The sequence below is a fragment of the Odocoileus virginianus genome, chromosome 5 (assembly GCF_023699985.2).
Source record: "Odocoileus virginianus isolate 20LAN1187 ecotype Illinois chromosome 5, Ovbor_1.2, whole genome shotgun sequence".
Lineage (NCBI taxonomy): Eukaryota > Metazoa > Chordata > Mammalia > Artiodactyla > Cervidae > Odocoileus > Odocoileus virginianus.
This window is the reverse complement of record NC_069678.1, coordinates 73015304-73041320: the sequence shown is the minus strand read 5'-3', so window position 1 is coordinate 73041320 and position 26017 is coordinate 73015304. Positions and strand designations below refer to the sequence as shown.

The 26017-nt window shown below is 35.5% G+C and overlaps 2 protein-coding genes and 1 non-coding gene across 6 annotated transcripts in view; 1 reads left to right on the top strand and 2 right to left on the bottom strand.

Moving 5' to 3' along the window:
- Positions 1 to 1804: 1804 nt before the first annotated feature.
- Positions 1805 to 25991, bottom strand: TMEM59 (transmembrane protein 59). 4 transcript variants are annotated; one of them, XM_020871428.2, is made up of 9 exons: positions 25653 to 25991; positions 21999 to 22031; positions 20907 to 21012; positions 19296 to 19390; positions 16296 to 16448; positions 14169 to 14250; positions 13022 to 13106; positions 10544 to 10652; positions 1805 to 2450 (listed from the first exon to the last, which is right to left on the bottom strand). In XM_020871428.2, exons 1-9 carry the CDS (start codon positions 25839 to 25841, stop codon positions 2295 to 2297), a joined length of 1008 nt encoding a protein of 335 aa, XP_020727087.1. In that variant the 5' UTR covers positions 25842 to 25991; the 3' UTR covers positions 1805 to 2294. The 4 variants fall into 4 exon arrangements, with proteins under 4 accessions (XP_020727087.1, XP_020727088.1, XP_020727089.1 ...); XM_020871429.2 differs by having other exon boundaries at positions 13022 to 13103; positions 25653 to 25990; XM_020871430.2 differs by lacking the exon at positions 21999 to 22031 and having other exon boundaries at positions 25653 to 25983.
- On the bottom strand, positions 18115 to 18186 carry TRNAY-GUA (transfer RNA tyrosine (anticodon GUA)). The gene has a single exon. It is a non-coding gene; the product is annotated as a tRNA-Tyr (tRNA).
- Positions 24884 to 26017, top strand: part of TCEANC2 (transcription elongation factor A N-terminal and central domain containing 2) — a 44339-nt gene continuing 43205 nt past the window's right edge. The window contains exon 1 of the mRNA XM_070468130.1: positions 24884 to 25031. The gene's annotated coding sequence lies outside the window, so the exon portion shown is untranslated. The remainder of the gene's footprint in view (positions 25032 to 26017) is intronic.

Below are 26017 nucleotides of genomic sequence, written 5' to 3'. Positions count from 1 at the left end.
AGTCAAAGTACCAGGTTTCAACATGCTAATAAGCAGCTCAGATTAACAGATGATACATCATAAGGATTTCTAAAATCAACAGACCAGATAATCTGGTAATTTCTGATTTACAAAAAATATACCATATTGAGAGGGTATCCATGAAGTTTTGTGAAAAGATTGGGAATCTTTGGCCTAGATCATTCATTAGGATTACTACCATCTTTGTAATCATCCGAATCAGCGTATCTCTTAGATCAGGGACCTGAACCAAGTTCTTCTGGCAGGATTGAACCAGAGACACCAAGGATTTTGATAATTTGCATAGGAACAAAGGCAAGCTTCTCAAGATGTTATGTGGTAGGAAAGAAGGTTATACCTAAGGGAAACTATAAGTACACTTGGGTCCACTGAAAGGGCTAAACTGTTACTTTAGGAAAGGGGGCCAGTTTTGTTGCTTTTGTTGGAATTTTCAAGTCAAATATTTTAATGCTGTATACATTTGGGGGAAGGGGTGGTAATTTTTCTTTTTTTAAAAATGTTTTTGAAAATGTCTGGTTAATCATGCTAAAATAAAAAGGATGCAAATATTTGAGTGCCTACTAAATAGAGGAATGATTGGGTATTTCTACATACAAGGAACTGTCTCATAAACAGAAGGGGAAAATCTGTCTAAACTTGGATCAATACTTTCAAGAGGAATGACGGTGTCTCGGGGTACTTCATTCAGGAAGCAAAGAGAAGGAAAACCAAGGGACGGTGGAAGAATATAGGATAGTCATATAGTTGCTCTCTTGTTCAGTTTATCTTTTGTATTGTTTTGTTTTGTTTTGATAAGGGAGGACTTTCCTAATTGTAGGCTGACTCCTACAAATCTGCAGCATTTTGAACATATCCCTGTTTTCTTCACCTGATGCACTACAATTAAACCTGTGTCTGATTAATGAACATACGTGTGTGCCATAAGTGGTAAATAAGACAACTGGGCTTTTTTTTCCCCTAAGGTAAATCCAGTCCATTTCTTGTGTTTTTATAATTGTATTCTCATACAAAATAAGAAAGAGACAATGACTGCTTGGCAACCCCTGAGTAATTTCCTCTTTTCCCCATTTGAATGTGTTCACATACTTTCTAACGCTCTATCTACCAAATCTAGACAACCTACTATTTAGAAAACCAAAACCTATTATCTTGTGACCAAAGCCTTACTTGGTTAATTGTGTTTTCTTTTGACTCAGAGAAAGCTAACGACTAGGCTGAAGGTAAGTTAGTGACTCACTCTTCAGTCAATTGGCACTATTGCAGTTGCCAGTAATGCCCACGTGAGTGAAAAAATAATGGTTTGCAAAGTCATTTAAGATTTCATGGTATAATGACACTGAATCACTTTAAGACTGTAGTATATTATGTTACCTGATGCCATTCTTATTTTTGTACCTGTATTATTGATAATAATAATAATAAAGGAATGATAATAACAACCATTTTCTACAAAGTTGAATCTAAACTTAGTCCTGCATCACTAGAGTCAAAGTCTTACTGTCAAAATGAAGTTTTCTCTGAAAATATCTTTAACATACTTGACATGCTTTATAACAGAGAAAAATAGTTCTTTGGAAAGATCCATCCAACAGAAAAATCTATAGTCTGTGCAAAATAACATAAAATACACTTGTGAGAAGATCATTTTTGCTTTCATTTGCTTCCTGATCATATAGCAATAAACAGACACAGAACATTTCCTGTTTATTTTCTGGGTTGGGCAGTGGAGAAAGGGAAAATCTGGAAAATCAGCTACATTATTAACTCAAATTTCAGCACATAATTATTCAAAGAAAATTTTAATGATTTCAGTTCCATACAACTGAAAATGTAGTGTATTAAAGGGTATTTTCTACTAAACTTCAAATTACAAGTTGTCGGCCATTTCTGAGCAACAGCATCATTTCCTACTGAGTATTCAGCTTATTAACTAAGGTGAGTGACATGGCAGGTGGTGGGGAAGAACAATGATCAGCTCACAGAATTTGGCTAAGAAAGGAAACAAACAAAAACAATGCAAATAATAATTAAAATAGCTACAGATATTAGTAAAATAAAAATACAATCCCAAATAGCCATCTCTTAAATTACTAGAAAAAAATTAAAGGTAAAGTTACAGCAAATACAGTCTTTACAGATTTGGGTAACTTTATTTGCATTTAATAGTGATTTTTAAGCCCTATATCCAATGAAACCATTTTAAAAAGCTCTATGAGGAATGGAAATTTAGATGTCTATTCCACTTTTCTTAAAAAAAAAAAAAAAGAAGAAGCTTAAATTTCTGAATGAGCAAGATTCACTTTTGCAGGTAGAGGCCCTGCTTCTTCATGATCTTCAGCTTTAGATCTAACAACCACAAGAGAAGAAGCTGGATATCTGTTTAGCTTTTGTTCATTCATAAATTCCAAGTCACCATAGATACTCAGCTTCTGCAAAAGGAAAAAAAAAAATCAATCAATGAACATTAGCAATTTGGATAATTAGGAACCTCTCCAAGTAAGGTTTTAAATAGCAATTTAATATGTTAAGATTTGGTTTAAAAAAAAAAAAAAGGAAGAAGATTATAGATATGTGATTCAATTCCCAGTGGATAGTCAAATAAAAATTTTCCATATGTCCTGACTTAAAATACTTACAAATTAACAACTGAGTATCAGGAAAAATTGCTCAGGTTTAAATGGAGTAAGTGTGGTCATACCACACCTGGTATTGATTCTGGAGCATGGATTACAGATGCTTGATGCCTTGAGTGATCAATTCCTTTGAGATCTTATCTCTCCAACCAAGTGGTCAAATGATTTGGAGTAAGTTCCTCTGCTATTAAATGTTCTAAATTAACATATATGGAAAATGGTATGTACGATTTTAAGTCTGTGAGTAGAACAAAAAATATACACGAAATAGTTTAACATTGACAGAAAGGTCTTCATAAACATATAAAAGTTCAAATTGTTACTAACATATGCAAAAAGATACTAAAATGAAAGAATGAAAGCATAAACAGCATCAGGGCAATGTCATAAAACTCACTGAAGTATAATGGAAATGTCTAATATCTTTTGAAAGTACGTCTATTTAGATACAGGTTAACCTTCTAAAGGTAGAAAAAGAAAAGTTTTTACTAAGAGGTGGGGTAGATTTTGTTGTTAATGCATGTGGCAATAAATCTCTGATTCTGTGAGCTAAAAACTGAAGTGCTGACATTATTGACAGGGCAACTAACTGTATTAAAAAGATGGGGACTTCTGTGCTGGTCTAGTGGCTACGACTGCACTCCCAAAGCAAGGAGCCCAGGTTTGATCCCTGGTCAGGGAACTAGATCCTACATGCTGTAACCAACAGTTCGCAAGCCACAACTAGAAGATCCCATATGTTACAACTAAGACCCAGTGCAATAAATAAATAAGTAAAAAACAAACATGTATTTTAAAAAAACAGAACCATATACAAGTATATTAATGTTGAAAAGATGCTTTTAGTAGGTGCTGAATAAAGAGCACCCTCGAAGTTTAAGTATCTACAATATCAATATGTACAACAATATAGAGTGTAATGCTCAGTGAAAGAGGCCAGTCACAAGAGACCAGACATATGGATTGTCTATGGCTGGTAAAGATGCTTGGAGGAAATGGGGAGTGACTACTAGTATGAGTTTCCTTTCTGGGGTGATGAAAATGTTCTAAAGGTGATTGTCATGATGGCTGCCTACTTGAACACATTTCTGACGTGGTCTACTGTCTACTGTTTCAAGGTAACAATAATCCTTCAACAAGGAAGTGGCCCAGTACTTGACACTTTTCCAGTTAAGAGAAAATTTTCAAGACAAATTCAATGGTTGATGGATTGGACATGGATCTGATATAGTGAGGCCTCCTTAAAATCCAAATTAATAATTTGGGTTTTATTTGGGTGATAATTTGCTCTGAGGAACAATAAAAGAAAAACTTTCACAATTCTACTTAACATTTAAAAGCCTTGAAAAACACTACTTAACATTTAAAAGCCTTGAAACAGTGACAGAAACTGTTTAAATGATTTCAAACATCTGTATGGAAGAAGCTATCTAAAAGAACAAAGAGAGTAAAATTTGTGCAGAGAATGGATGGGAGCATATGGATAACCTCTAACCAGTACGTTTAGTGATTTTGTGGCTACTCTGTATTCTCAAGTGAAAATGAAAGTGGTCGCTGAGTTGTGTCTGACTTTGCGACCCCATGAACTGTAGCCCACCAGACTCCTCCGTCCATGGAATTTTCCAGGCAAGAATACTGGAGTGGGTTGCCATTTCCTTCTCCAAATTATCAAACAAATACAAAGGTACAAAAAAGGTATTTTCAAATGTGTTAACTTGTAAAGTTTACTGCCCAAGTATCTTTTATGAAAAAAATTACTTAAGGAGGTATTTTGAAAGTAAAGAGGAATCTAAGGAAGAAAGAAACATACAAGAAACAGTGGCAACTGAGCTGACTTTTATGGGAAGAAAGCCAGAACAAAACAAAAAAACAAACATTCCGTTAAGCAGAGAGATTTGGAAGATTCTCCTGGGAACACTTTTAAGTAATTCAGGTTTATAATTTGCTTTCATGTGACTCTAATCACCACTGTACTTGGTTCTATTTTGAATACCTACATAATCATAATATTATAAATATGGATTTTAAATTTTCAGATCAACCAATAGCAGAGTCTGAAAGCATATATACAGAAGAATGAATTTATTTTATTTCTCAAGGATTTAACTAATGAAAATTGAGAGTTAAAAGTATAGGAAGAAAGTGAAAAGCAGTAGTAAGGAGTCAATAGAAATTTATAAAGCATTCACTAAAGGTATGCAAAATAATAATACACATTATAAAAACTAGGAAGTGAAGAGATTTAAGTGAGAGACAGTGTAAGGGAACTAAACTCCTCATCTATAGTAGAAGGACGTCAGATAAAAAGCAAAAAATAAAAAATTTTAAAAAGGCAACTGCATGGAAAAATGTTTTAAAACTACTGACTGGTTTATCTGAGAATTGAGGAAGAGGAAATCAATTTTATTAGTCGCTCACTGTTAATTGACTACTCAGTCGTGTCTGACTTTTTGTGACCCCCCTGGACTGTGGCCCGCGAGGCTCCTCTGTCCATGGAATTTTCCAGGTAAGAATACTCAAGTGGGTAGCCATTCCCTTCTCCAGGGGATCTTCCTGATCGAGGAATCAAACCCAGGTCTCTGGCATTGCAGGAGGATTCTTTACCGTCTGAGCCACCAGGGAAGCCCCTTATGTCACATGTATTACTTCTAAAACTTAAATTTAAATACTAAATATGTATTTGGGCTTTAGGCCTGGCTTTTCACTAACCAGTTAAGCAATCTTAGGCAAGTTATTATACATAAATCTTTTCCTAGACTCAATTTTTTTTCTTTCTTTCTTAAATTATGAAAGTAAGATAATACATTTATAGAAGACTTGGAAAATACAAAGTTATGTATAGTTCCACTATATATTACAATTATTTTTTAAGTAGATAGATTAAGATTTTTATCTGGAGTTTCAGTATCAAATTCTCAAAAATTAATAGAACGAGTAGAAAAGTAGAAGGATATAGTAGACCTGAAAAGCAACTATGAGCCAATTCATCATAATTAAGGTTTATAACAGTTTTCACACAGTAGAACACAAATTCCATTCAAGTTCTCATAGATATAAACCAGGAGACCCTGGAACATACGCAGAGGAATAAAACAAAGGGCAAAAATTTCATGGTCTAAAGGTATTAAAATCTTACAGTCTGTTCTCTTATCACAGTGGAATTATGGTAGAAATCAGTATCAAAAGATATCTGAAAATAAGTCACGTATTTTCAAGTGCAAAGTGATATTTACCAAGAGAGATCTCAGACTTAGCCATCAAAAGCCCAAGTTAAAAGACTGAAAAAACTGCAGAGAAGCAAGCATTTAAATGAGAAATAAATATCAAAATGAGAAATTAGTATTAAAGATACTTTTAAAACACCATGTATTTGGAAATTAAACGTCCCTTTTAAATGATGGATGTACCTAAGAAGCCATAACAAGGAAAGTTAGAAAATATTTGTAACAGAATAAAAATGAAAATTCTGACTTTATCAGAGTTTGTTGTATGCAGCTTTAGCTGCGCAATGCAACTAGATACAAGGTGGAATCTTGAATAACGTAAGAAAACAAGTAATGGATTCTAGCATAAAATTTTGTGAAATCTGAACAAAATCTGCACTTTAGTTAATAATAGTATATCACATGTTAATTTCCTATTTTGTGCTTTGTTTTGTTTTACAACACAGTATTTCTTTATATTCTCAAATTGGATTAGAAATTTCAAGCCTCAATTTTAAAAAATCACTAAGATAATAATAAGCTTTCTAGTCTTTAAGCAATATATTATATACCAGAATAAATGGAACTATATCAAAGTTTTGAGTGAATATAAGTTAGAAATTTAGCGTTCTATTCATACGCAGACAAGTGGAATCAAAATGTCATACATTTTTTAGCTAGGCAAAAATCCATAGGTTTTCTAAAATATATATATTATACAAACTATTTTTATATGTATGTATAAAAAAACTTACTGCATTTAATAAAGGCTTGAGAAAGAACAAAAATCCACAAAACTAAATTTCTTAACAGAATTTAGATTAAAAAGCTATGGCAGTTCTGACATTTATATAGTTTTTTGATTGTCTCTCTTGAGACTTAAAGATCCAAAACAGCAAGATTCTTGGTCTTTTTTTTTTAAAGACAAAGAAAATAATGTTTATTATAGTTTAAAACATGTTTCATTCTACTCGAGTCTTGAAACCTTTAACATTTAACTTTGTTCATCCTGATCTTATTCTTTATTGTCTAATTTCTTGAACAGGGCCTGGCACACTGGATGTTAACCAGTAAGTATGTGTGATTTACTAACGTAAATATTATTTGGAGTCTTCTAAAAGTTTTAACTGACCATGTGAAATCAGATGATCATGGGTTTGGCAAATAAAAAAGGAAACAAACAGATAATAAGATAACAGAGGCAGCATTTACATGATTACTTGTTGCTTCGGTACTTTTCTGAGGCTGCCTGATCTCTAGAAAGGAATATCCAATACTGCTGAACCCTGTTTTTATAAGTCAGGTTTGACCTGCCTGACAAGGATCACTGTGAATGACAACTCTTTACTATCTTAAATAGGTAGTTAAACAAGAGAAAGGCATTATTATTTCATGATGTTTCCCCAAAAAATGACATCTTAAATGTGAAAGAACAGGGGGGAAAAGTGGAGAAATAAGGATCAAAATCTTTATAAGTCAAGTTACTCAAAATGATACTGCATTAAGATCAACCAATGCCCACTCTTTCTGGCACTATTATTAAATAATGTATGATGACTATTTACTATGCAAAAGAGGCTAAAGATAAGTTATTTCAGAATTTTCCTAAATAAGAAGAGCAAAGCTGTTCATAAGTTTCCAAGACTACATTTCTGGCCTTTATTACAGACATTTTAAGCTTTATTTGTAGTGACTGAAAAGGAAGCTTTTAATATTTCATGTTTGAGTTCAAGATACCAGGTCTATGCTGAAGACAGACATATTCTCTCCGCAGGTTTCTGATTTCTTATAAACACACAGGATTATATATGCAAACTATATTAACAAAATATAAATAGTATTGTTCTCTGCTTATACAGGTTAAAATGCACTCTCATGTTACTATGGAGAGGGGTCAGAAGTAATTTATGTTCCAAAAATAAAATCAATGAAAAGGTTTTATGAAAGTAAATTTTAAAGTAGGTGACTTAAGTTCTCAGCTATTTTTACAGTAAATTAAGGAGAAAATATCAGAAAAGGAATATCTACATTGCAATATTTTAAAAACATTAATATGTATTGATATAGTTCAGTAAAAAGAAATCCACTAAAATGGCAATACAAAATAGTTCTGGATGAGTGATTTTTTTTCTGCTTTTTTTCCCCTGCTTCTTTATATATAACTTTATAAATTCTATGTCAAATATATAGAATTTTTATAATTAAAAATAAAGTTGAAAAAACATTACTTACTTAGCTAGTGTGGTTTCAAATACAAAGTAAAGCCTAAAAGCAGTGAATACAAACAGCTGTCTTTGATACATTTTTCTTGAAAATGTATCTTAGAAAAGTATATGTTCTTTGAGGGTGTCACCATATTCTTGATTGTTAAGGACAAGAAGAAGAGTTCTAGAGAGGGTCAAAGTGACACCCATATGCAGATATCAGGAGGGAATGTAATAACTGCTAATATGACTCCATATGTGGTTCTAATGCTTTAGGCTTCATGATCCAGGGGTGTGGGGGGCATATGTGGAAACAGTGAGATGCTCTACAAATAACCTGGAAATAAGGGGAGAGAACTTCTCACAGAATTAAAACTATACAATCAAGACAAAATTTATCACAGCAGAGACAACATCTAAAAGAAGAAAGCTCAAAAGTCATCTGAAAAGGAGGGATGGATTCCCAGGTCTGTAAGATGTCATCAAACACCAATGAGAGGCATTGCTATGTCTAAATAACACCAGAAGATGTCAACTCTGTAAGTCAAGTAAGGAGATTAAGAGAGGAAGAACTATGAAATGTCCATCTAGGAACTGTTTTAGTAAGCGTTTGAGCATCCTGGCTCAAAAACATAAACCATGTGGTACTGGTGGTGTTCAAATTCCTAGTGTCAAAGAGGTTACACAGATGAGCTCCTGATAGGAGTCACATTATCAATTTCCCTAGTGATGGAGGGTAAAACAAAAATTTATTACTACAGGTTTGTAGCTTTGCTGCCATGAGGATTTAGAGTCATGGGGCAGTTCAAAAGTAAGTTAACAGGCAAAGGCAATCCTATATAAGATGTCTAACTTCTGCTTTATCAAGAACAAAAAAAATGATTAAAATATCGACATCAGAACTAAACAGGAACACAAGTAGGTAATAAACAAAGAGGATGTTCAGATGGTATCATAAACAGATGAGTTCTTTAGAAATTTACCCACCCTCTGATATTTCCACAATTCAAGGCAACCCTGTCTAACTTTATCCATTTGTTTAAAAACTGTCCACTTTTCTCTCTCTGCTAATCCCTATCATTCTTCAAAGTTCAGGTCAAGACCCTCATGACCTATCCTGACAATCCAACACATACTCTCTGCTTTCCTTAACACTTCATATATTTATTATTTGTACCACTTAAATAGTTGATCAGCTGGAGGAAAGATAGTATATAGGAAAAGACATAGGAGGTGCACAGTCAAAAGACAGGAGCTTAATTCCAGGCTCAAAACTTTCATAGCTGTGCAACCCCAGGAAAGTTATCTAAACTTCACAGGCTTATTTACTCATCTACAAAATGAATAATAAAACCTGCTGTAGAGTTGTGCTGGACATGTAAGATTCATGAAAACTTTGTAAATTTTGAACAACTATATAAATATCAGTTATCAACATTATCCTATCCCAATTCTGTGTGCCTATATCCCATATGGTCTTAATAAAAAGATGAAAAATATTATCTGAATCATTATTCATGTGTAAATCTTATAGCATATCTTTATAGTCTGTGAACATAAGAGTACTGTTCAAGCATCATGCTTGGGACATGCTAACTACTTAGTATCAGATTCTATTTTAATTTCCCTCCTTTCTTCTTTTCACTCTTTTTCTACTGGAATTTGAAGGCACATAAGAACTGAAGTTTACTTCAGTTGGATGTGATGTCAATAGAATTTATTATCTTATGTTTAGTTACATAAATAATTTTTCTTCCTTTAAAGCTAAGTTGAATCATTAAATTAGAGGCTTTTTCTGAAACAAAAGTCCTTTGCCTCATGATTCCTGGGCCAGTTAAATTTTAATTAACAAGAAAGTCAAGATAGTGTTCCATCTCTCTCAGAGTATAGCAAAACACATTACTCAAAATCAAACACTTCAGCCTTGATGCTTCTAAAGCAACAATTATTCCTTAACATTTGTGGCAATGTTAAATTTAAAATTTGAAGTAGTTCCACAAGACTTCTTTCTTATATATCACCTTAGAAACAGGTCAATGGGTTTTTTTCAGTCTCTAAGGCTTACAAGGGGATGCCCTGGCAGTCTAGTAGTTGGGACTCTGTGCTTCTACTGCAGGGGGCAAAAGTTTGATCCTTGGTTGGGGAAATAGGACCCCTCAAGCCATGTGGCATGGCCAAAAATAAATAAATAAATAAAAATTACCAAAAAAAGACCTAGGGAGAAGAGAGACATTGAACTCAAGTCAGCCAGTGTACACTGGTCACTACAGTAGTTAGCACAACAGAAAATTGGGAAGTGATGCTTATGCTGCAAATCTGTAATTCTCATGTGTGCCAACCCCCATGTGTGTGATTAAAGCCGCCAAATTTTCTCTTATTCTATTAGCAGAAAGGTTTTGCTTTTCTAGTTAAACAAAACATTTAAAAAAGGAAATGACATGGCTCAGTCTTCAGATGGCCTAAGGGTTAGAATTAAATTTACCTCAGAGGGCACATACTGCTCCACAGCTGTAGCGACAGTTGCACAGCAGATCCAGAGCAACACCATCACAGAGAGGACAAGAGTCATGGTTAAAATCCACCCAGAGTTACTGGGGAAAAAAAAATCAATGGTTTTGTTAAAATTGCATAACGTTAAAAACAGAAGGTTCTTAACAATTAAAAGCAATCAATTTTGTATACTTAGTTTAATACTACAAAATTTTATGTGTACTACCCTTAAAACTATTTAAAAAAAAATACAGAAGAAAATATTATAATAGCTATTATATTAGGGTAATATAATGTCCTTTCCTCCATTTCTCAAACTTCTATAACATGGCTATATAACTTTTATAAATTAAAAAAATCAGACATATTGGCTTTCTGTTAAATATATAAAATTAAAGCAAATTACTGTTAAGGATTTTTTAAAATTACTAAATGAGATAAAGCAAATCAAAGTGTTTTGTAAACTGTATACTGCTACACAAATATATATATTTTTGCAAGGTATTATGATAACACTTGCTCTAAGAAAACCCAATACCAAAAAGAATTAATGTACAGAATAGGTAAATTATGAAACAATAACTTGTTTTATAAAAGGACTCACAACAGGCTTCCAGAAGTTAACTTCTCTATTACATTTCAAATATTTAACTTGCCGCAATTTACTTGAATTTCAATTTACAAGAGTATATCTATTATGAGGCATTCTGTATTTATCACGGCATATCTTAAAAAAAGATAGTTATATTTTTCTTATGATTAAAATATCTCAGTGTAGAAGGCTAGTTACAAGAATTAGTAACTGGAGTTTTTTCCATTATTGACCTTTGTTTGCCAAACTATAAGATTCAAAGAAAAAGCTACTCTTAAAACGTTAGATTTAAAAGAACAACATATAATGACAAAATGTTAAAGGGCAGTAAGGCATCAGTAAGATGCTAGGTAGTGTAGTATTAAGGATAAACTGTAGGGAATTCCTTGATGGCCTAACAGTTAGGACTCATTGCTCTTACTGCTGGGGCCTTGGATTCGATCCCTGGTCGGGGAACTAAGATCCTATAAGTGATAAGTCTAGTGACGTGACCACAAAGGAAAAAAAGAATAAACAGTAACTTAAGATTAGGCAATGACTTAGGTTTCATAAAACTTATCAAACTGCAACAAAAATCCAAAACACTGAATGAGAGAAAAAGTCCCCATTTTGGTACAAAATCAAAAGCAGGTTTAGAAGGAAAAGGAAGGGAAAATTTGAAGTTCAGTTCTTATTTTCTTACCCAGTCTTTAAAATAAAAAGTATCTGATATCTGATTAAAACCTGTCAAGAAACGATTTCTACTCTAAGAAATTACAGGAAGCATGCAGTGTGGACTACTGAAGTGTTACATTTGAGACACAGCCCACTTGTTCACCTCTCTACTCAAGTGCTTGACCTGGTATCTGACATGGGTAGATAACCATCACTAAGTGCTACTGTCCCTTTTTATGGCAAGGGGCTGCAGGTGGTTGTAGGGGGAAGGCTCATATCAGAACTCCTTGGAGGAGTAGAAGGTTGCATACTTTGATAGAACCCTCCTCACTCTAGAAGTCTTCATATTTCTTCCCAAGAGGGCACAAGGTATCCATTACCCTCACCAGTCCACTTTCCCTTGCCACCCTTAAGAATCTTTGGCATGGAGATGACACTCAGTATAAAACACAAAGCCCTCCTTAATCTATAGCCCTTACCCACCTCCCCTAGCCCCCTGTCTGGCCATGGAGATATAAAAATGAAAATCCAACCCTCAAACCATTCAAATACAAAGTCATCCCTTGGTACTCCCAGGGCAATGGTTCCAGGACTGCAACCCCCTCCTACACCAAAATCTGAGGGTGATCAATTCCTTTTTATAAGTGGCATAGATTTCCACATAACCTATACACATCTTCCTATACACTTTAAATAATCTCTAGATTACTTATAATACCTAATAAAATGCAAATGCTATATAAATACAGTTGATCCTTGAACAACTTAAGTTTGAACTATGTGGGAGAGTTTATTTTTATTTTTAAATATTTTGTTTTTTAATTGAAAAAAATTCATGTGAATTTTTTTTCAATAAATATACAGTTGGCCCTCCAACTAAATTAATTAAAGCTTAACTGAGATGTCTGAAGAAGTGCATATTGTAACATAAATCAAAGACCCCCAATGAGAACAAGAGTGTTTCTGTACTGCTGAAAAAAAACCCTTGGGTTTTATTAAAGTAGAGTGAATATCACCTTTTATTTTTTTTTTGAGTATCACCTTTTAAATAAACCAAAATATCCAAAAGTACAGTTTTTGTAGGGAAAAGATGAAAATAAAAGTTGTTTTTTTTTTTTTACTTTTGAGTAGTTAATATAACTTTAAAATAATAAAAAGGACTGCATCTCTCTGATACAAGCCAGATTTTATCTTCTGTATACATAAGTGAAGATAAATACATACAGAGACAGGCATCTTAAAAAGCCATCACTTTCTCCATCTTCAAGATAGTTCCTATGTGCTTGTGAACTTCTCATTTGCAGATCTGCTGAAATAATAAGGTACAAGTTAATGATATCCTATATTCCAAAAGGGGGTCTCAAATGACTGCTTCTATATATACACACTGTACCCAGTTATTTCTGTAAATGTAATCTGGCATATTTATAATGAATGCAAGTTTCTCTGGCACATTAAAAACCAACTGGATACTATACAACATTATGAATTTCCTAATTTATTTTCAAATTTTTATTGACATTGATGCTTTCCATGTCTGAATGTAATAATACAATGGTTTGTTTAAATCTAAAGTTAAAGATGGGGTTTTCCTGGTGGTCTAATAGTTAAGAATCCGCCTGCCAAGGCAGGGCACAAGAGTTCGATCCCTGCTTCAGCAAGATCCTATATGTGGCAACTAAGCCCATGCACCACAACTACTGAGTCAGCAGTCTAAAGCCTGGGGGGCATAAAATAAATAAATCTTTAAAAAAATAAAAGATACAGTTAAAAGATTATTTTGGTGGGTGAATGATGACAGCACACTGTGTGCTGTCATCATTCACCCACCAAAATAATTAGAAAGTTAATAAAATCAGTATCTAAAATAAGGAATGAGTTAATACATTTAAAAAGGTAAGCCATAGTTTTAGCTTGATGTTTTATATTTCTGTGAGTTTAAATCCACTTCTAGCATAGAAATAAAGAGAGAATAAAAACATATTTTCAGGGTAGTTTCACTATTTGGTTAGTTTATTGGAAGATACCAGGACATCTCCTTAGTTCATATTCAAAACATCCTTAAAGGAAAACGAAATGTTTTCAGAATAGTGATTCTCAAAGTGTGATCCCCAGACCAGCCAACAGAACCCAGCAATCTGTTAGAAATGCAAATTCTCATGTCTTATCCCAGATAGAGTAAATTGGAAACTTTGGAGGCGGGGCTCAGAAATGCTTTTAATAAGCTCTCCAGACCATAATTCATAATAAAGTTTGAGGACCACAGTTTTAAGTTATTTATTCACCTTCCAACAATCATACAACCAGTTCTACCACCATCAGATCAGACTGCTAATGTTTTTAATCCTAGGCTACTTAAAATAAAACTTACAGGACATTTTGCTTAGTGACGATTCTTTCAAATTTGTAGGCTCCTGCTCCAACTGTGGTGCATATTGGATTTCTGGTTTAGACTAAAACGATAAGAAAGCAATTAGGTCGTTTGTACTTCATCTCTATAGACATTCAAATTGAGAAAAAGTAATAGAAGTATGGTATAAAAAATAAAACACAGTAACTATAATATATTTTAATTGCTTGTGCTAAGCACTAGATCCAGTGTCTTGCAAAGAAACAGATTTCCATCATTGTCAAGAATAGTCAGTTTAATTTCCTGACAACATTAAAAAAAGAAAAAAATAGATTACAACATAGTGCATTAAGTATCATACCCGATAAAAAATGAGTTCTAATTCTGGTTGATCAGGAGTAACTTGGCAGACTGCCAGAATTTCTGGTTAAACACATCTCTATTTTTTCTCATCTAAAACATTCTATTCTTTTCTATGTATGAGTAACTCATAAATTTTAGCTCAATACTCCGTACTTTAGGGCTTCCCTGGTGGCTCAGCAGTAAAGAATCCGTCTATCAATGCAGGAGATGTGGGTTCGATCCCTGAGTTGGTTGGGAAGATCCTCTGGAGAAGGAAATGGCAACCCACTCCAGTATTCTTGCCTGGGAAATCCCATGGGCAGAAGAACATGGCCGGCTACGGTCCATGGTGTCGCAGAGCCGGAAACAACTAAGCAACCAAAAACATGGCAAACAACTCCATACTTTACATCTTCATGTAGCTCTGATGCTCTGGAGTAGGGGGTTTCTCCATCATAATCATTCTTAAGTTGACACAAAGAGAAAAACAGTTAACCATACATCTAATCAGGAATGAAGGACTCCACTCTTAAGAGTCAACTTAAGTAGCTTTAGGAAACAGAACTTATTCATGAACTTAGGAGAAAATTCCTTCTGTGTTTCACATATTACCAAATCACAGGGTACCCAAGACTCAGGATGATGCTAAAACTCACATACTAGGCTTACAGTAAGCCACTCACTTGGCAATGATAATTAAAAGGTTTACTTTATTTCCTGAGAAAGCATCATAACATAATTCGTTGGCTGGTAAACTTGAGGAACTTAACCACCAAATTAAAAAGAAGACAGCATGGTAGGGTGGTATATGAGCCTTGGAGCTAAAATAACCCAGGTTTGACACCTAATTCTGTTACTTCTGGCAGTGTGACCTTATACAAGTTAACCTCGCAGTTTCCTCATCAATAAAGCAGCTGTAATGCAACTTCATGAAGTTGTTTGGAGAGCTGAGACAATATATATAAATGTCTAGTACACATGAACCTTCACCAAACAGCAGCTATAATTATCAAACCCCATGATAAACAATGAACTGGGAGAAAAGTTCTCTCTCTAGAAGGCAGCATGCTTCTTCAACAAGCTCTCTTATCAGAGTTAAGAGGAAAAGCACTATTAATAACTAAAAATTATGTCCCATTGCTTTTCTCTCATATCCATATGTGGTAAAATACACACCATTATTCATATTCAAACTACATTAATTTTTCTTATCTCTTATATCTACTGCTGCTGCTGAGTCACTTCAGTTGTGTCCAACTCTGTGCGACCCCATAGATGGCAGCCCACCAGGCTCCCCTGTCCCTGGGATTCTCCAGGCAAGAACACTGGAGTGGGTTGCCATTTCCTTCTCCAATGCATGAAAGTGAAGTCACTCAGTCGTGTCCAACTCTCAGCAACCCCACGGACTGCAGCCTACCAGGCTCCTCCATCCATGGGATTTTCCAGGCAAGAGTACTGGGGTGGGGTGCCATTGCCTTCTCCGCTCTTATATCTATAGGTTTCATTTTATCAATTAACCACTCTAAAATTTAGAAGACTCAGAGATCTTGTTAGATACAGATCAATAGGCTTTAAATAGATTTCCAATGAGCAGAGGGAGGAGTAAATCACATTGGGTCCTGATGCCCAATGTAGGTTTTATTTATTTATTTATATCCAATGTAGATTTTAATGCAGCTAAAAAGTAATTATTATTTGATAAAAAATATTTGTAAGGGACTAAGTATGTGATTCTATGCTAAGATATTCACTTAAAATATATACATTACTACTGCTAGTATTTAAATGAATCTATGAAGTTATCACCTGGAATATAACTATTTTTCCATCATCAGCTTGAAGATAAAAAGTCCACGAAGAGGTTATGAAGCTCTGTGCAGAGTCCACCATATCACTCCAGAATGATCTTACCAGAGTTAGAGGGAACAGTAGATGCATTTTTGGCATCAGGGACATGAGCTTAAAAAAAAAAAGATTAAATCAAGGTGAAGTATATTATTTTTTATATACACATATACAAAAGAACAATATAATCAAATCCTTATTTGGACAGAGTATAAAACAAGTGATTCCATTATCATCATTAGCATCAGAGTAAACTCTTCATTATCTATGCAATTAACCATGAGAAGCTTAAAGTCCTAGGATCCTTTAATGTACCACCTAATACAATATAAGCTACCTGTCACATCTATGAAAATAACAGGCTTTTGAATTAGGTCCAAAAATGCAGAGAATCTTAATTCTTCTCTTTTGATTAAATAAGGATTAACAAGGCCTCAAGAGGTAGAAGGGGAAGGGACAAATCTTTAATATCTTCATGTAAAAGGAACCATCCCGTAACACACACCAATGGAAAAAAGGAAGGTAAAAAATCAATCCAAGGAATATATGCATAAAATGTGAGATATCTGATAACAGGGCAGAGTGAGGGAAATATTTATGGGCTGACTACATACAGTAAACTACTGATGAGATTTTTACATTAACTGGTATCATCTCCCCTTCAATTCTGACTATTGACTAATTCAACAGCAGTGAGCCCCTCTAGAGAATAAGCATGAGACACCATTCACTGAACTCTAGGGATAGTTTTGGTTCTGGCTATATTTCAAAAGAAAGACAGTATGGGGTTATTAAGAGAGAAGAGCTTTTGGAATCAGAAGAGATTTGTATTCGTGATCTTATTTTTCCACTGAAAAGCTGTGAAATCATTCATTGATTAGTTCACTAAATAAGCATTCATTGAGATTATAAATTTTAAGAATCAGAAGCCATGTGTGTTTTATTTATCCACATATGTCTGTGTTTCATCTATGCAGGACAGAGGTGAAACACAGGGTGATACATGTGTATGGGGAAAAGCATCTAACCCGAATTGGGGTGAGAGGTGGTTAAGAAGGCTTCACAAAGGACATGATACTTGCCCTGAGTCAAAGGATTCACTAGGCAGATACAGAATAGAAGAAACAAGATATAAAGTCACGATGAACATATTACAAACATTAAGAACTTCTCAATTAAGAAAAAGGGAAATAAAAATGGGTCTTAGAAATTAGAAAATATGTTTAAAGTTACTTGTAAGAGAAACAGAAATTAAAACTGTAATGAAAGTAGTACACTGCTAAGGGCTGGCAGGAGGAGGAAAGGACAGTGACTGCTAATGGGTAAGAGATTTCTTTTTTTGATAATGAAAACGCTATGGAAGTAGTAATGATGGTTGCACAGTCTGGAATAGACTAAAAACTACTGCATTGAATACTTCAGAAGAATGATTTTTATAGTATGAATTATATCTCAATTTTAAAACTGGATAGAAACTCCACACAAGGCAATTTTGCTCTATTTCTCAAAATAAAAATGCATATACTTAACTCAGCAATTGTATTCCTATGACTTTATTCTCGAAATATAAATGTGAAAAATACGCATTATATGTAAATCTAAAAAATCAGAAACAACCCTACATGTCCATAAACAAGTGAAGTGAAAGTGAAAGTGAAGTCGCTCAGCTGTGTCCTACTCTGTGCGACCCCATAGACTGTAGCCTACCAGGCTCCTCCGTCCATGGGATTCTCCAGGCAAGAATACTGGAGTGGGCTGCCATTTCCTTCTCCAGGGGATCTTCCCAACCCAGGGATTGAACCCGGGTCTCCCGCATTACAGGCAGACGCTTTAACCTCTGAGCCACCAGGGAAGCCCCCATAAACAAGAGACTACTTAAATAAATGATACATCCATATAATGAAATAAACATGTAGTGGAAAAAAATGAGTAGACAGTCTTTAACTATACTTGTATTTTAGAAAAGAATACATGTATTCTTGTATAGTATAAAACACCTCTGCATTGGTAACCCTGGCCACATTAATGGAGGAAAATGGAGTGGCTAAGAGATACAGGGGTAGGAAACTTTTCACTATACAACTGATCTTTGAACAATGGCAGGGGTTAGGGGTGCTGAAATCTGTGAATATACACAGATTATAGTTGGTCTCCCATATTTGTGATTCAGCATCTGAGAATTCAACCAATTGTAGATCATGTAGTGCAGTATAATATTAAGAAAAAAAAATTAAGTGTAAATGGTCCTGCAGTTAAAATCCACATTTTTCAAGGGTCAACTGTATGTGTGTGTATATATATACATATTTTTTTCTCTTTTACCTTTTGAGTTTTGTACCATGTGGTTGTATTTCCTATGCCAAAGTTAATAAAACTCAAAAACTTTTCCCTGAATGTTTGGATAGAGTATGAGGGGTAGAAATTCTAAGAGATGATACAGAAGAGGTAATCAGAAGCCAGGCTGTGATAAATGGTTTGGACTTAAATCTGTATATAATCGGAAGCTACTGAAGTATATAAGATAGAAGAATCATGGCATGAGACTTCCATTTAGAAAATAAATATGCAGACACAGACTAAATGATAGACTAGAACGGGCTGATGTGGGAAAACAGATTGGCAGCTAATTTAGTAATACAGATGAGAAAAGATGCTGATCTAAGGTAATGGCAGGTAGGGTAAAAGGAACTCTCCCATTTCTCTGAGCCTCAGTTTTTTCATATGCAGAATGGGGATAATATTGTCACCGGACCAAGAGAGAAAACAAAATGAGATTATGGGTGTGAACATACCTCTTAACATTAAAGCATTATACAAAAATAACTGACTTTTCTATTTGCAAAAATAATTTGCTTGCTGACGACTAATCATAATACTGAAATAGGATCATGTGAACAATATACATTTCAATACAAAGTGCAATCTAAGCAGGCATTTCTGAAGGGCAGTATTGTTTCGTACTTGTTCTTGTCTCAATTCTGCGTATGGCAGCTGATTCTGGCAACCAAGATGGCAAGCATATTGCTCATCAGATTGGGAATATGCTTCTGTACATGCTGGAAGAGAAAAACAGTAAATTACAAGAAAAAAAGAGAAGGAGAGAAAGAAAAGGGATAGAACAGAAAGTAAGGAATTTGGCATTTTATAAAGCAATTTATTATACTTAAAAAGTATTTCATTAATATGAATTTTCACATCTGGCAATAACAGCAAATGTTTTATTTTACTAAAATCCCATATCTTCTGCCTCCCACAAGTCAAATGTTTCAGGAATAGATGTATTAATTACACACTCAGGCTCTGGCTATATGATGACGTTCATATGAGGTGAACCTCATACCTAAGGTTTGCAGAAAAGGAAAAACACTGAATTGGCAACCTGAAATTCTGGCTCCATCCATCTGTTGGCTGTGTATGTGACCTAGGTAGAGCTATTTAACCTCTCTGACTATTGATTTTTATTATGTCTAAAACAGAATTAATACCACCTACTTTATGGGGTTGAACAAAATGATATACTTTAGTAATTTATACAAATATATGATATTACTGTTAAGAACTGGATCACTGAGTTCAGCAGCAAGGGTATTCACAAGGCAAAGAAAAATAAAACAATCAGTCTAACATCCTAAATTCTGAGAAAACTGAACTTTGAAAATGTTCTGCAGCAAGATTCCAAACTTGGAATTAGTCTCTACCACATATATGCTCTTCATTTAGTTTACTAGTGCCATTTCTTTCCTGTGATATAACACTTTACACCACAATTTTATTTTTCTTTCCACCCAGTCATGCATTTGTAGTATACTTCTCAAAGGTACCAGATAATAAACTGAACAGTATTATGCACATATAAAGATGGCCAGTTAGGAGACTGAGCCATAAAAAAAGAGGTTATGATATCACACAGGGTAGATGGAAATAGTGGCATAGTGATAGGGAGAAAGCTACCTCACTGCACTGAATAAACAGTGTAAGGTAATGAATGAAGAAAATTCCATTATAGTTTTTAAAAAGCCAAATATCAATTTTGTCCTGATTACAGGTTTCTTTTATTAAACACATTGCTTTGGGCAAAAGGTAAGAATAGTGGCTTAAGAGATGACAAAGACTCTAGTTACTTCTTTTATTGGCATGACTCACAAAGAATACACTATTAAATACTGAGTCAAAGGCCTGATTCAGTAAAAAAAAAACAAACTTGGGAGCTAAGTCAACTAGCCTATGATTGAAAGGCTTAGGAAAATTATACTATCCACTGAAAGGATAGTGATGAATTATGAGAAGGGTAATCACTATTACATTTGTCTAAACCAAATACTTGGTTAAACAAAGGTGTTCCTATCTATAGTACAAAATAAATACTGTCTCAACAAATAGATGAAATTTAAAGCCCATGAAATTTCTAGCAGCAGCTCCTAGAAGTTCAACTTTATAATAATTAAAATATGCTTGATGATTAGTTTAAATAGTATGCTTGTCATTTTCCAAGGAAAATACGTAAAAGCATAACACAACTCAAAGAAAACACCAATGTTATATACTGCTGATGTCATTAGCATAGCATCTTACCAGATTCACATTCCAATTTGGTCCGATTTAAATCAATTCCATCATCCACAAACTGACAAATTGAAAACAGCCTGCAACCTCTCTGACATGCGTACAACTCCTCTTCCTAGGGAGGTCAAGAACAGGAAGGATTAACAAAAAAAATAGTATTTTTCCCTTATGGGGGAAAAAAGTCAAAAAGAAAGCAAAGTTAGTAGGGTTTATTATAAATTGTCCAATAAAAGTTTTATAACTGAAAGAAAAATGATAGAAGTCAGGTAATACTTAAGGCTATATAGTCTGCCGCATAAAGAAGTTTTAATTTCTTACTTTAACAGTGATATCCAAAACAAATAATAAGTGATATCAAGAAATCGAGTGCATAAAAACATCACCCTTTTCCTACATCCATGGTCATATTTTTTTGGGGAAAAGTTGAAAATAAAAATAACAGTGACATAATCAGAACTTTAATAGAGGGAAAAATGAGAAAACAAGTACTTTAGGACCAATGGTGTACTTCTGCCACATAAATATTTATACAAATCATCAGGCCTATCAGGAAAAATATCATGACTAGTTTTACATAGCATAAAGGCCCCCACAAAGTGAGGTACACATTTAGAAAAATGCTTAAATGAAAGGATTTTTTAAAACTCAGTTTACCTGAACTGAAAACAGAAACAAAGGCAACATGTGACATATGGAAAAGGCCACTGGAATCAGCCAGGCTTAGATTAAAACCTTTCAGGTCAGCATGCACATTACTTTACCTATCTACTGATAAATGTCAAAAAGGAAATAAAAGCTATAAATTACTTCTAAACCCCTCAACAATGCTGGAAGACAGCTATTCCTAGTGCAGTGCCCGGAACATTGAAGGTGCTCAATAAATGGTAGTAGTGTTAATCATAATAATACATTTTAAAAACAGAAAACAACAGTTGTAGGCATCATAGTATTTGTGTGAGCACTCAAGAGAAGATTCTTCATTGCTGGAAAATGTGAACAGCTCAGTAAGACTAATGATAATGTCTTCAACAGGCTTTCCTGTGGTGAAATGTATAGTATTTGAAACAACCCAGTATATGTGGGGAAGCCCCCTCAACTTACTGTGTGATCCACTGTGTACAAACTGGCAGGCACCTAATAAGGAAGGAAACAGCATGTGCATATACCAGTTAGCAACCAATGGAATACAAAGTTATGCATTTCTTTCCAGCAGGATTAGTAAAATCTGTGCAGCAGCAACAATCTGTTAAAAGGAGATGGCTGCAGTCTAGTATTTATTGTTGTTCAGTCACCAAGTCATGTCAGACTCTTCACGACCCCCTGGACTATAGCACACCAGGCTTCCCTGTCCCTCACCATCTCCTGGAGTTTGCCCAAGTTCATGTCTGTTGAATCAGTGATGCCATACAACCATTTCATCCTAATTGTCTAATATTAAACAATCTTTATTATACAACTTTGAAGGTAGTGCATTTCTGGATGTCAGTTCTAGCTGCATTTATTGTTACAGTGAAATTGAAGGAGTTTTAACCATTAAAGTAAATTTTATACCTGAGTAGCTTTTATAAGACAGTAGAATTCTCTCATGTCTTTGGAGCACCACATACTTCCTACTATGGCACGGAGAAGTATGAGCTCATTAGTATGAGCTATACTGCAAGCCATTTTACTTTCAGATATGTTTTCTTTTATTAAACCAATCCAATAAGCCCTCCAGTACGATTTTCAGAAGAGAGTGTAGCATGGTAAAAGAGTCTAGGTTCAGGAATTAACCCTGGTTAGTCACTCAGCCTCATCATTTATTCTGCACAACCTTAGGCAAGGGCCTTAATCTCTTTCAGCCTCAATTGCCTTAGTTGTAGAACACTGACAATACTTACATGTCAATCCTGAAATATGATGAGGATTTTGTATTTTATTTACATATTATTTTATATCCATAGCATCATTAATATTATGCTATATGATCTAATAAACAGATATGACATTAATAATATATTTTGTGAGTACCCACAATGTACCAGGTATGGTGTTAACACTTAATATCATAGGACACCTGGCACAGAGCAGGCACTCAACTGGTAGCAATTAAGTCATATCCTTGTTCTAAATAAATGTTTCATGTTTCATACAATGTTTCATGCCCTATGCATCCAAAATTACTGGCAAGCTTATATAAAATATACCTTCTCTAATTTAGACCAAATCCTCCTTAAAGGAACCCTACTATCTATAGAGTTTACACGCATTTTCTTATCCTGAGCTAAGTCAAGCTAACTATTCTCTTATTCAGCATTAATATACTGCACATACCAAACGCCTTATGACATCTGACAAAGGAAAAAACTGTTGCCATGTGTTAGGTACTGTGCTAAGAGCACCATGTATATTATCTTTAATCCTCACACTTACTCCGCAAGGTGTAAGGATTTTTTTTTTTTTACAGTTGACAAAATGAAGTCTGAGAAGTGATTATCAAGGACACACAGGTATGTAAACTGTAAAGCTGGGAATGAAACAAGGTTTGTAAGGTTCCAGAGCCCACACTCTTAAAAATGACCAGGCTGACTCTAATTACCTTTAGTATTAACAGGACTTATGCCTCCTGTATTTGGACCCAGACAAGTTACACAATTCTACCTCTGAGGAAGGTGAAAGGATGAAATATGATAATTTTTAAGTACCTACTACAAACAAGTAAAGTACCAAGCTTTCTTGCAACAAATAATTTTGAAAGAGTCATTAAAAAGAGATTTCTATTTGCCAGTCACAAATACCAGACCAAGAGAGGCTTTAGGAGCTTGTAAACTTAAATAATGTAACACCCACTGCTTTTTTCCAAACCATAAAGCACAATAATTTGACAGAGGACCAAAGGACATCAGTAAAATAATTAAATATCTTTAATCTACAACTTTATTAATAGAAAGCAGTACAGTGTAGCCAGTTTTAGGATTGAATTCCTGCTACTCCACTACTTCTTGGTTATGTGACCTAGGTCAAGCCACTGAACATTTCAGAGCCTTGACTTCCTCAGCTGAAAAGCCCAACTTGGCAGGGTGAGAATTAGGGATAATGGAGGTAGATCTCCCATCATACTGGCTAATAAGACAGCAGGCAGTTTATAAACTTTAAGTCCAGGACAGGAAACCAGGTGATTTAGAATTCCTGGGGAGAATAGTTCTACTGAAAAAGTAAGAAAGATTTATAGATATCACATCAATTGTTAGAAAGTAGTGGATATTATAAAAGTACTCAGAGGTTCCAGAAATGTCTAACCTTTTAAATTGCTTATTCTACAGCATATGTACTCAAGTAACTACAAATATGCTAGGAAAATCTCAAAAAAAGGGCGGGGGTGGGGGGTGGGAGGTGTGTGGGAGGGAAGGCCAGTACATCCAAACACTATAAAGATACAAAATAAATCACTGCCCAATTCCAGGCCAAATCATTATTAATTTCCTCATACAATCCTCTTACTTATGAGCGATTTTATAAAAAGAGAAGAAAATAATGTATTCAGGAACACTACACATTGATTTAAAAGTCTAGAAGCCAGAATTCCTCATTTTTCTCTCTCTTGATTGCTAACGATATATTTGTCTCTGATAATTTGATAATACCCTCTCCCACACTTTTTCTTGAAGACTGATAATCCTCAAGCAGTGTAAAACCCAGCAGTAAACAGATATATGGGCAGAAATAGCATTTAGAACTTTTCATTTCAAAAGCCTGAAAGCACTTGCCAATAAGGAACATCCTAAACTTTTTCTCCTAGTCACTTGGTAGTTTGAGAGAGCAAAGAGGCCTAGCCACATGGTTAAGCACATAGCACAGGGAAGACAAAGCAAAAACAAGGGCAGAAAGACCAGCGCAAGCTGTTATAAAGTCAGTGGTGTGGGGGGCGGGGCTTACACCCAAATCACATATTTGGAAGGGTGGGGGACAAACCACGCAATTTAGGATGCTCAGTCAACAGTTCTTAAGCTGCAAAAATAACTTGAGAAGTGGAATGGAATTAAAGGAAAGGCTGCACCCAGGGGCGGACAAGGAGGGGAGGAAGGGTCACTCTCTTCGTAATATGTGATCCGCTGCGAGGGCCAGTCTCATTTCTTTCCCACTCTCCACCGAAAGGTAAGTTCTCTGAATGTAGAAACCTGACTGCTTTTTCTCTAAGCCGTCCCAGTCCCAGTGTCAGCACCTAGCACAGTTACTTAACACAGGCGGAAAGCTCTTGCTGAGTGTCTCCCCACTCCTTAATACATTTCATACTATGGTGGAATTATCTACTTGTCTGACTCCAGGTACAGACTGCAGGCTTCCAGCCCAGAGAGGCGCTAAGGGAAGAGGGGGTTAGGAACTAACCTTTTAGTGGACTGGCGTATCTGCAACTTTCCCCCCTCCGCCCCGCCATGCCTGTAAAGTGAGGACCCTGCATTAATCATCTGGATCCTCCTTCCCCTCCGAGCGTTCTTCTTCCCCGCCTTCCCCGCAAAACCCCAGAAAAAAAGGGGTCGTGTCTTGCTTATTTTTCTGTCCCCGGCCTATTACAGGATAGGCGCGGCACAAACTTCCGGTAATTACAGCAGGAGCGGGATGCGGGTAGGATTAGGGAAGAAAACAGGAGCCACATAGATGGGAGACAAAGGTTGAAGGGTGGATTCAACATCAGGCTCCCAGAAATGACAGAGGTGCGGGAGAGCGGAAAGATGGGCGGCCAGGGAAGGGCTGTAGCCCGGTTCGGACGGGCCCTACCTTGGGGTAGGTGTGCAAGGGATACGTCAACTGACAGGCCCGGTGACAAGACGCCGTATCACCCAAGACCGAGTCAAACGCTTCAGCCGAAGCGGTTCCCGAGCCTCCGGCCAGAGCCATGGCCAGCAGCAGCAGCGGCGAGATCCCCAGTTGGGCCCTGAGCCATAGTCTCCCCTTCGGCACCGCCATTTTGTTTGCCTCTGTCACAGCAGCACAGCTTGTTGCTGTTTTCTTTTCAAGGTTCCTCCTCCTTCCGGGACCAGCCCCTTCCCCGCCCCGCGGGCCGCTGCTTCCGCCTCTGTAGTCTTCACAGCTCCGCCCTGACCCGTCCGAAACTGCCGCCTCCCGCCCCACCTCTAAGAACT

Coding starts and splice junctions, on each gene's coding strand:
- TMEM59 (XM_020871428.2), bottom strand. CDS start 25,841: ATGGCGGTGCCGAAGGGGAGACTATGGCTCAGGGCCCAACTGGGGATC. Junction 16,449..19,295: donor CAGAATTGAGACAAGAACAA/GTACGAAACAAT, acceptor TTTTTTTTTAAG/CTCATGTCCCTGATGCCAAA. Junction 2,451..10,543: donor AGCAGTATGTGCCCTCTGAG/GTAAATTTAATT, acceptor TTCCTTTTGCAG/AAGCTGAGTATCTATGGTGA.